Source organism: Prionailurus viverrinus, chromosome B1, assembly GCF_022837055.1.
Source record: "Prionailurus viverrinus isolate Anna chromosome B1, UM_Priviv_1.0, whole genome shotgun sequence".
Taxonomy (NCBI): domain Eukaryota; kingdom Metazoa; phylum Chordata; class Mammalia; order Carnivora; family Felidae; genus Prionailurus; species Prionailurus viverrinus.
Window position 1 is genome coordinate 136,744,231 of NC_062564.1, and position 9,366 is coordinate 136,753,596.

Sequence of the window (9,366 nt, forward strand, 5' to 3'; positions counted from 1 at the left end):
CAGGCTGCGCGCAATTGGAGACGGTGGTTACGCCCCCGGCCTGCACCCAGCTCCTCGGCCCCGCCCCTCACGGCCGCCTCCGTGTGACGTCCCTCAAAGTTCTCATTTTGGACCCCCACTTCCCCCTCCTTTTTGTCCCCCAGCTAAAGAAGGGTAGGGAGTGATGCAAATGTTTTATTACCTTTGAGAGCTTCATCTGAACTGTCAGGCCCGGAGGGAGAGAGGAGAGAGGAGGGAACAGAGAGAGGGAGTGGAAGCGCTGGAGAGGGTCAGCTTGGCCAGAGGACAGGGCTTAGAAGAACGAAGCCTGTAAAGCCGCGAAGAAATGCGAGAGAGGAGAGGCAAAGGCGGAGAGTGAGAAGAAGAGAGGGTGCTGGGGGGGTGGGGCGGGGGTCGCCAGGCCCGTTTGCAGAAGTGGACAGACGAGCGGAGCCGTAACCGAAGCCGTCAGACTTTTCGCACTTAGTCTTTTCTTTTCTGTTCTTTTCTCCCCGCTTTTCTTTTCAATATTGTAACTCTAGTGCCCAGTGGCCCAGAGGAGAAGGCGGGTTGGCGCGCCGAATCCGGGAGCGGCGGGGATTAGTGGCACTGCCCTTTCTGGCACACCGGCCCGGGGCAGAACCGGCGGAGGAAGTCCGCGCAGAGGCGAGATCCTCCCGCGGGCTGGATGCGCTCTCTCCCGGCGCGCAGCGAGCGCCAAGTGCGAATCAGCTTCGCCGCGAAAGAGCAGGGCAGCCAAGTAAGATTAGAGGAGCGCGTCCGGCGGAACCTGGAGTCCTTTGAACCTCCCCAAAGAAAGCGATCCAGTCCCCACACTCCAACATCAAAGCGGAGATTCGGTGACTCTTAACTTTGTTGCAAACTCTGGGGCCGGCCTGGGTTTTGTTTTGCTTATTTCCCTGGGGGGAGAAGATGAGAAGTAGTGCACATTGAGAGGCAAGGAAAAGTGGGGAAGAGAGAAGAGACCAAGATTGCATCCAGGAACCCCAGGAGCGAAAGGACATCCAAACGCGCCCGGACGCCCCCTGATCTCCGCGAGCCACCGCCTCTCCAGTGGCGTGTTTGGAGATTTCTGCTGCGCAGCTTCGAGAGCAACTCTCGGCGGCGGCGTTCTCGGCCCAGTTGGCAGGTCGCCTCCGGGAGCGCGGAGCAACTCCACGCTCGCGCCCTCGGCACTTCTCACTCTCCTGAGCCCCGCCGGGACGCCGGCCGGCGCCCTCGCTGTGTGGCTGCCGGCTCCGGCCTGGCCGTGGGATGTTAGCGGTGGGGGCGATGGAGGGCACCCGGCAGAGCGCGTTCCTGCTCAGCAGCCCGCCCCTGGCTGCCCTGCACAGCATGGCCGAAATGAAGACCCCGCTGTACCCCGCGGCGTACCCCCCGCTGCCCGCCGGCCCCCCCTCCTCCTCGTCCTCCTCGTCTTCTTCGTCGTCGCCCTCCCCGCCTTTGGGCGCTCACAACCCAGGCAGCCTGAAGCCCCCGACCGCGGGGGGGCTCTCGTCCCTGGGCAGCCCCCCACAGCAGCTCTCAGCCGCCACCCCACACGGCATCAACGACATCCTGAGCCGGCCCTCCATGCCGGTGGCCTCAGGGGCCGCCCTGCCCTCTGCCTCGCCCTCGGGGTCCTCCTCCTCCTCTTCCTCGTCCACCTCCGCTTCTTCCGCTTCGGCGGCTGCCGCGGCTGCCGCGGCTGCAGCAGCCGCTGCCTCATCCCCAGCGGGGCTGCTGGCCGGCCTGCCCCGCTTCAGCAGCCTGAGTCCGCCGCCGCCACCGCCCGGGCTCTACTTCAGCCCCAGCGCTGCGGCCGTGGCCGCCGTAGGTCGGTACCCCAAGCCGCTGGCCGAGCTGCCCGGCCGGACGCCCATCTTCTGGCCAGGAGTTATGCAGAGCCCACCCTGGAGGGACGCGCGCCTGGCCTGCACCCCTCGTAAGTACGATCCCTTGAGTCCAGCTGTGCGTGTTCTGCTCGCTCTTGGGTCCTGGCCCCTGGTGTGCATGGGGATCGGTGCACTCTCTTGGCTCCCTAGTAGTTTGGCAGCCCCAGAATCGCACGATTTAGGCTGGGTCAGGGCATTCGTTGAGGGATTCTGGCTTTCCTGAGCTCGCGTGGTTGCGTCCAAGCGCCCCCCTCTCTCCAAGTGTCCAGCAAGCCTCGCGGAGCGGGTGTGCGTGCGTCCGTGTTGAAAACAACGCGGTACTGGGCGTGTGTGTCCTCCGAGGCCCCGGCTACTCTGGAACAGCCTGAGGGGAAACTCAGGCCCAGCCTGGGTTTAAGAGGTGGGAAGGGCAGGAGAGGCCACTGCGCCCCCGCTTACACCCCTGCTTTCTCAGCTCCCGCCTGTCGGCCAGGGCCCCACTCCACCTTCCGCCAGCCTAACTGGCTTCTCTGAGAATCTGTGGGGAACGATAGCGGCAAGCCCTCCACAGCCCTGAGCAGAGCGCATGTATTTGCTGTGCGTCTCGGCCCAGGGTGTCCCCACCTAACCTCTTTGCCTTCGAGGAGCCCACCCCCCCCTCCCCCTTTCCAGTACACTCGGGCCGTGTGAGCCCATTGAAGACAGGCCAGAGGCAGGAGCAGGAGCAAGCGCCGTCAATGCGGGCCATTCCTCTCCTCTGGGCCTCAGCTTTCTCACCTGCCTCGGCCCCCCGGTGTGGGGGGGGGGGGGGGGAGGGTGGCGAAGGGCTGGGACGCCTTGGGCCTGAACATATTGAGAGGCATCGTGGCCCTCAACATCCTAACACGAAAATGAACCAGAGGAAGAACGAAGTGGCGGGAGAAGGACTGGGGAATATGCACATGCCACCAAGACCTTGTTTGAAGCCGAGGCGTCCCGCAGTCTAATTATCTGGGTAGTTGGCCACCGCCGCGGATGCTCCTAGTCTTGCAGGTGAAGTTCGAGGCCCTGCCCAGGTTTTTTCTTACTCTGTTCTTTGCTTTTGACCAAGTGCTCCAAGTTTCCATTAAGTCTCCAGACCTCTTTTGGTGTGGCTGAGCGGCAGTAACTAAGATAAGTTGCGGGAGCCAAGTGGAGTCTCCCTTGGGAAGTCTCGGGACTGAGGGCGGCCTGGGAGGGTGAGGGTGTCGGGGAGACTTTATTGTATTCGTTTTGATGGCCAAGTAGGGACCGCCAACAAAGGCGGCACCCCCTCCCCCCTCGGCCGCAGCGGCGTTAGACTTGGGGGCGATTTAGCTCTCTTGTGTGCAAAAAACAAGGCGCCCTTTGTTGTGTGGACACAGGTTAGGAAAGCGTTCAAGGAAAAACCAAACAAAACTAGCCATCCTCATGCAAAGCCCCCGGGGCCAAGCGAGCACCGACTGGACTGGGAGGCGAGAAGGGCTTTTTTCCCCCGCATCTCAATTTACTCGGTCCTGGCGATTCGACTCCGGCAAACTTCAGCAATGCGCTCCCTTTCTGTTTGACGTCTGTGCTCGGTAGAAGGTTATTTACTGCTGTTCCAAACACACCCGGCTTTTAAAAACAGGTGGGCGTAAAAAGGCAAAGAGAGACGCGCGGTGGGGCTGGAAGCGCCAGATACTTCTGATGTCTGCCGAAGAATAAGCTTTCCAAAAAACATTGTTTTTTGAGTTCGTTTATTTTCAGTGGAGCCGCTTGTAAACGATCGTTTTTCCCCTTCCCTTGTTTATCTGTTCTTGCAGATCAAGGATCCATTTTGTTGGACAAAGACGGGAAGAGAAAACACACGAGACCCACGTTTTCGGGCCAGCAGATCTTCGCTTTGGAGAAGACTTTCGAACAAACGAAATACTTGGCGGGGCCCGAGAGGGCTCGCTTGGCCTATTCGCTGGGGATGACGGAGAGTCAGGTCAAGGTGAGTGGACCTTGCAAACGTCGAGGGATGTCCTCCCAATCCCCAGCGCGCGCGCGCACACACACACACGCACATACACACGCACACACGCACGCCCTCTAACAAACAGCCGTCCGGGGGTGCGGATCTGAGGAGCCGGGGGAGAAGATGAAATCAGCGAAAGGGGTGGGAGTGGGGCTTACAAAGGCCCTGGGGTCTCCAGGCGGGCAAACTGTTGATGAACAAAAGGAATCAAGCCCCCGCCTTTGAAATTAGGTTAATCTAGATAGCAGCATGTGCTGGGGGAACTCGCCATTATTAGAGAATAAAAGCATTACCGAAATATCAGCCCTGAGAATAGATCAGGCCAGTTAGATAGCTCCTATTTATTCTGTTTGTAAGGATATTCAAGCTTTTGTTTGTCAATTCAGGCTCCGCGAGTTATATGATTTCCTGATGTAAATCAACCTGATAGAGCCACTGTATTAACTAGCAGGTTAAAACAATATCCACAGGATCCAACCACTTTGCAAGGATGAATCTACTTTTAGTTTAGTTGAAGGCCATAACTTTGGAATAGCAATTTTCCAAATGAATTGACATTATTATTGTATTATGAAAGAATTCTAAGTTTATCAACACTTGTGAGATAAATTACAGTCTGTGACATTTTATAATTAAAATGTCACATCTTATAATTGAGTTATACAGTATATTTCCAGGGAATCAAATCTGAGAAATCTTTCCCTGAAAAATAAAAGGATTGAGCCATCAAGGTAAATGAAACCTAATGGTTTCCTATATTTCCTGTATTCCCTTTTGTTTCTCTTCTTCAGTTTATTATAGTTGGGACTTTTTTTTGTGGGGGGGAGAGTGTCTGTTTTCATTAGTAATATTGTTGCTTCTTAAATTAAGTAGGAATAACTGTTAGCCACGTCTGCTGGTTAGAGTGTATTTCCCCCGGGGGGGGGCAAGCATCATAAAATGCATTTCAGGAGTGATTTTGTATGTGACCATTAGAATACCATCACAGTTAAAATTATTTTTGCAGTGGTTGGTACAGAGCCTACCACAGTAATCTGGAAGTCTTCATTTGTCACCGTAAATATGTCTATGTGGCTGGAAGTGAATTATTATAGCTGTATAAGGAAAATAAAAATCGCTTTCTTCACAATTCTGATTCTCTAGATAAAATACATAACGGATGAGAAAATGGATGAGATGCATAAAGAGAGGATAATGCTTGGGAAATTGGTTGCTTATGGCTGATGCTTTAGGTTAAAATATGTATATCAAACATGATCTCAAACATTGTGAATAGGCTTAAAATATTTGTTATATACAATACATGTCCTGGAGAGAACAAATTAAAATAATATTTGAAAGACTAGGCATGCTAACAGTGGGAAGTAATGTAATCAGCAAAATTTCACTTTTAAAAAATAACTAATGAAAATTCTAGCTTGATTTGGTTTTATGAAAAACATTTAAGTCAGAGAGAGAGACACACACAAACTTCTGTGATGATTTTGGCTAACCTATTCAATATTTTCATGCATTCATATTGATTATTATTAGTGATTAGAGATTTCCGGTCTTAGCAAATCTTTTTTTTTTTTAACTTTACACGGTACATTACAAGTGTAAATGGGGAGGGGCGCGTTTACCTACCGTGTTTGTGTGGATTCAGCCTTGAGATACGTGAAAGAGACAAATATCCAAACGTGAAAAGGAGAGCAGAGGTGATGGGGCGAATGCTGTGCTTTCTCCCGGAAATCACACCAAACAGCAAGTACACTTCAGGCTGTTTGAAAGTCTTAATCTCAGAAAGTAAATAGCAAATAAAATCACAGTCATGATAAGTCAAATTTAGGAAGGTGAGAAGTTCTCGCGTTCCGACTGGAGAGAGGAAAGCGGACTCATTTTTAGGGGAAGTTATTTTCAGGGTCCAAGTTTTTTCTCTTCTGAGAGATCGCTCACTGACAACTTCAATACTCTTGTGTTCCTATCGCTATGGCAACGGCAGGCCGTCGGTCGGTGCCTGACACCCGGAGGGGCTGGGGCGGTGGAGACGGACTTTGGCGGCCCAAACAAGGGAGGTCTCTGAGGGAGGGTGGCGGGCTGTCAAGGGCCCGCCCGCAGGAACGACCAGGGGCAAGTGGGCAAAGCAGCGTGTGCCCGGAGCGGCTGGCCTTCACTTCCTTCCCCCACTGTCTCCCCTCGCCTCCCCTTTCTTGGCCCTCAGGTCTGGTTCCAGAACCGCCGGACCAAGTGGAGGAAGAAGCACGCGGCCGAGATGGCCACGGCCAAGAAGAAGCAGGATTCGGAGACCGAGCGGCTCAAGGGGGCCTCGGAGAACGAGGAGGAGGACGACGACTACAACAAGCCTCTGGACCCCAACTCGGACGACGAGAAGATCACGCAGCTGCTGAAGAAGCACAAGTCCAGCAGCGGCGGCGGCGGCGGCCTCCTGCTGCACGCGTCCGAGACCGAGGGCTCGTCCTGAGCGCTCGCCGCCCCCGGCGCCTGCCCGGCCTCGGGCCTCCGCCCCGGGGACCGCGCGCGCCCCGCCTTCCCGCCCTTCGGGGCCCCGAGGACCCGGCCCCCTGCCGGGGCCCTTTGCTATTTTCTGAGATGTACATATCTATTTTTTTAACCTACAAGTTGAGGGGGGCAGGGGGAGAGAGACACTCGGGGGCGGAGGAGAAGGCAGAGCCCACGAAATGCACTGCATAGATAACGCAACCGAAACCCGCCTCGGGCCACCCTCCCAGCCCCGCTCGGGCCCCCAGACGCGTCCCCCGGGCGGGAGCTGCCGCGGGGCCCGCACCGCCCCCTCGCGCCCGAGGCCCCGCGGGCGGCCGGGGCGGGGGCGCCCAGAGGTGTTCTTCGAGGCTCCACACCCGGCGCGGGGACCGCAGAGCCACGCGGGCGGGCGGCCGCCCCAGATGGGCCCCCCACAAAGTGCTGTGCCGACTAAAGCAACCTGTTGAAGGCTCTTTGTAAATAAATCGTGAGTCACACTGACTAGAAGTTACTTTATTGTGAATATTTAAAATGTAAAATGCCTTTTTGAATTTGGTATAAAAAGACGGCCCTCCTTCTTACCCCCTTACCCCCTTTAAGAGCTACTCAAACCACACGTTTTCCTTTTATTTTGAACTTAATTTGAGAAGCGCAGAGAAGAATGTTCCCCCCCCCCCCTTCCTACTCCACCCCCTCTCCTCTCGCTCCTCTCCCGGGTTTGGATTTGTTCAGTCTCACTTTTCCCTTTGTCCCTTCCTGTTGGTTCCTGACCACCCCCTGGCCCCGCGCCCCGCTCCAGCCTCCAGGACTTGACGTAGAAGACGTGGAACCAGGGAAGGCCTCAGACCTGTCTCTCTGTTCCTCTCTGAAATTGCACAGTCGTTTGTTGCTATTTATTAGTGATTTAAAGAAAGTATTGGGGAGGGAGGGGCTACAATAGCTTGTATTTAATTTAATTCCTTTCTGATAAAAATGCGTGTTAAAGTAGATGGTGGGAATTGTTACAACTGCTCTGGGTCAGAAACATAAAAATCCATTTAGTTGCTGTAATTGAATTTGAAGTGTTTTGTATCATAAGAATACTATAGACTATGTATATTGTTTTCTTTTTTAAGCTAATAATGGTGATATATTAGCATCTTTAACCTTTATTAATTTATATAAGGAATTCGGTTTGTAAAGAGAAGAGAACCCCCTTTGCAAGACCAGTTAAATGTAATGCACTTTCTGTTTCAAAGGATAAATCAAATTAAAAAACAGTTTGAAGACGTCTGTTGCCTTGAATGGAAGGGTACAGATCATCTGATCTCACCAGAGATCTCAAAAGTCAAGACCACAAAATTGTTATATTGGTTTCTTGGGTAAAATAGCTACTATTTATTTATTTATTTATTTATTTATTTATTTATTTATTTATGGGGTCGCATCTCTCATTCTTTTGGATTAGAAAGATTAAAGAAATGCAGCCCCACTCCTATGGCTTCTTGAAGAGAGTTGTCTAAAAGGCTGCTTCTGATGTCTGTGTTGTCTAATTTTTTCCTGATCGCTTTTTCCTTCTGGAGAGAGTCCCTGGAGGGTTTTAGGAAGGCCTCATTTCCATATATCCAAGATAGTTCCTTAGTGGAGCCCTAGCTCGCTTAGCTGAGAGGAGGCAGTGAAGCTTGCTGGGGCAACAGCATTGCTGTTTGATGTTAACATTTACCCACCCCCTGTAGCTTGGAAGAATGTTGAATTTAGTGGAAAGACAGGAACCTTGATTTTGTTAAACACTACAATAAAAAAGGATGAATTTAAAGAGCTTCTTCTAACTTATGCGAAAGTCTTTAGGGTTATGGAATCAATGTCACAGCTTCTGTAGCCGAATTTTTGCAGGGGTGGAGAAAAAGGAATCCTAGGGAGAGGGCTGTATCACTGTCTTGGGATCTTTTTGTTTTCAGACACTCAGTTAGAGCTCAGTGAAATATAGTTATCCCCTTAGTGTTTCAGGTTAATGAGCTTGTGTTCAAAGAGAGAAAAATCAATAGAATTCAGTAGATTCTTCAGGCTAGCGTTAGGTAAAGAAAGTGTGGGTCTGTTTTGCTCCCTTGGAAAAAAAAAACTGTGAAAACTGGGAATGAGATTGCCTGAAGGAAATTATTATAGAATATATTCTTGATGGTATGGTGTAATGGAAAGAAAGGATGCAAATCTGCCATTTCTTTTCTCTAGTTTGTGAAGTTCCCAAAAGGTTTTAAAGTTCCAAATTTGCATTCTTAGCAAGACTGAGGTGTATATCCTATAGAGAGGCAGATATTTCAAAAGAGGTTTTGCTGTGCTGGGGTGATGTAATTTGAGTCTTAGCTATAATAAGAATTTCATTTTTTCCTTCCTTCCTCCCTCCCTTCCTTCCTTCCTTCCTTCCTTCCTTCCTTCCTTCCTCCCTTCCTCTTCTTTCCTTCCTCCTTCCTTCTTTCCTCTCTTCCTCTCTTTTCTCTCTCTTTTTATGAAAGAATCTGGGGAGAGGGCATTGTGGAAAATCTATTATTGTAAAACTGTGTGCTTTATTACTGGTTAATTTGCAACCAATGAAAGTGTCTTATCAACTCCATTACTACTTTTTAACCTTTTCTGCTTTGAAAAGGCAAGCAACTTTTTACTTGTTCCTTCTTCCTAAGAAAACAAAAATTTACAAGATAATTAGAAATGCTAATCTTGGAATATAATTATTATTATTATTATTTAGTAGTAGTAGTAGTAATAGTAATATGGTAATATCAATCATAGAAAACTTGGAACCAAGACTGAAGCTTTCTTTCAAGAAGCAAATAGGGTTACAGTATTTATTCCAAGTTAGAAATGTGGAAAGACACCTCTTCCAATTCCTTTAGGAAGCATTCCCTCTGAGCTCTTCATGTTTACATTGAGAGCATCTGAGAAGTGAAGTTGGTGGCCTAGCCTCCGTCCTACAGGCACATATACAGAGGGCAGACACGGTCTTCATGCTTGCACTAAAGTGCTCTCAGTTGTGTGGGTGGCAGCCAGAGTCAGGCTCTG

The 9,366-nt window shown here is 51.1% G+C and overlaps 1 protein-coding gene across 1 annotated transcript; it reads left to right on the forward strand.

Annotated features, from left to right (window-relative positions):
- Nucleotides 1–1,254: 1,254 nt before the first annotated feature.
- NKX6-1 (NK6 homeobox 1) lies at nucleotides 1,255–6,396 on the forward strand. The gene is made up of 3 exons (XM_047856664.1): nucleotides 1,255–1,924; nucleotides 3,656–3,828; nucleotides 6,053–6,396. The coding sequence occupies exons 1-3, from the start codon at nucleotides 1,255–1,257 to the stop codon at nucleotides 6,311–6,313; spliced, it is 1,104 nt and encodes a 367-aa protein (XP_047712620.1). The 3' UTR covers nucleotides 6,314–6,396.
- Nucleotides 6,397–9,366: the final 2,970 nt, after the last annotated feature.

Bases quoted from the DNA above. Each gene is read 5' to 3' on its own strand.
- NKX6-1 (XM_047856664.1), top strand. From the start codon at position 1,255: ATGTTAGCGGTGGGGGCGATGGAGGGCACCCGGCAGAGCGCGTTCCTG. The intron at 1,925-3,655 runs GTAAGTACGATC...CTGTTCTTGCAG, and splicing joins GCGCCTGGCCTGCACCCCTC to ATCAAGGATCCATTTTGTTG. The intron at 3,829-6,052 runs GTGAGTGGACCT...CTTGGCCCTCAG, and splicing joins TGACGGAGAGTCAGGTCAAG to GTCTGGTTCCAGAACCGCCG.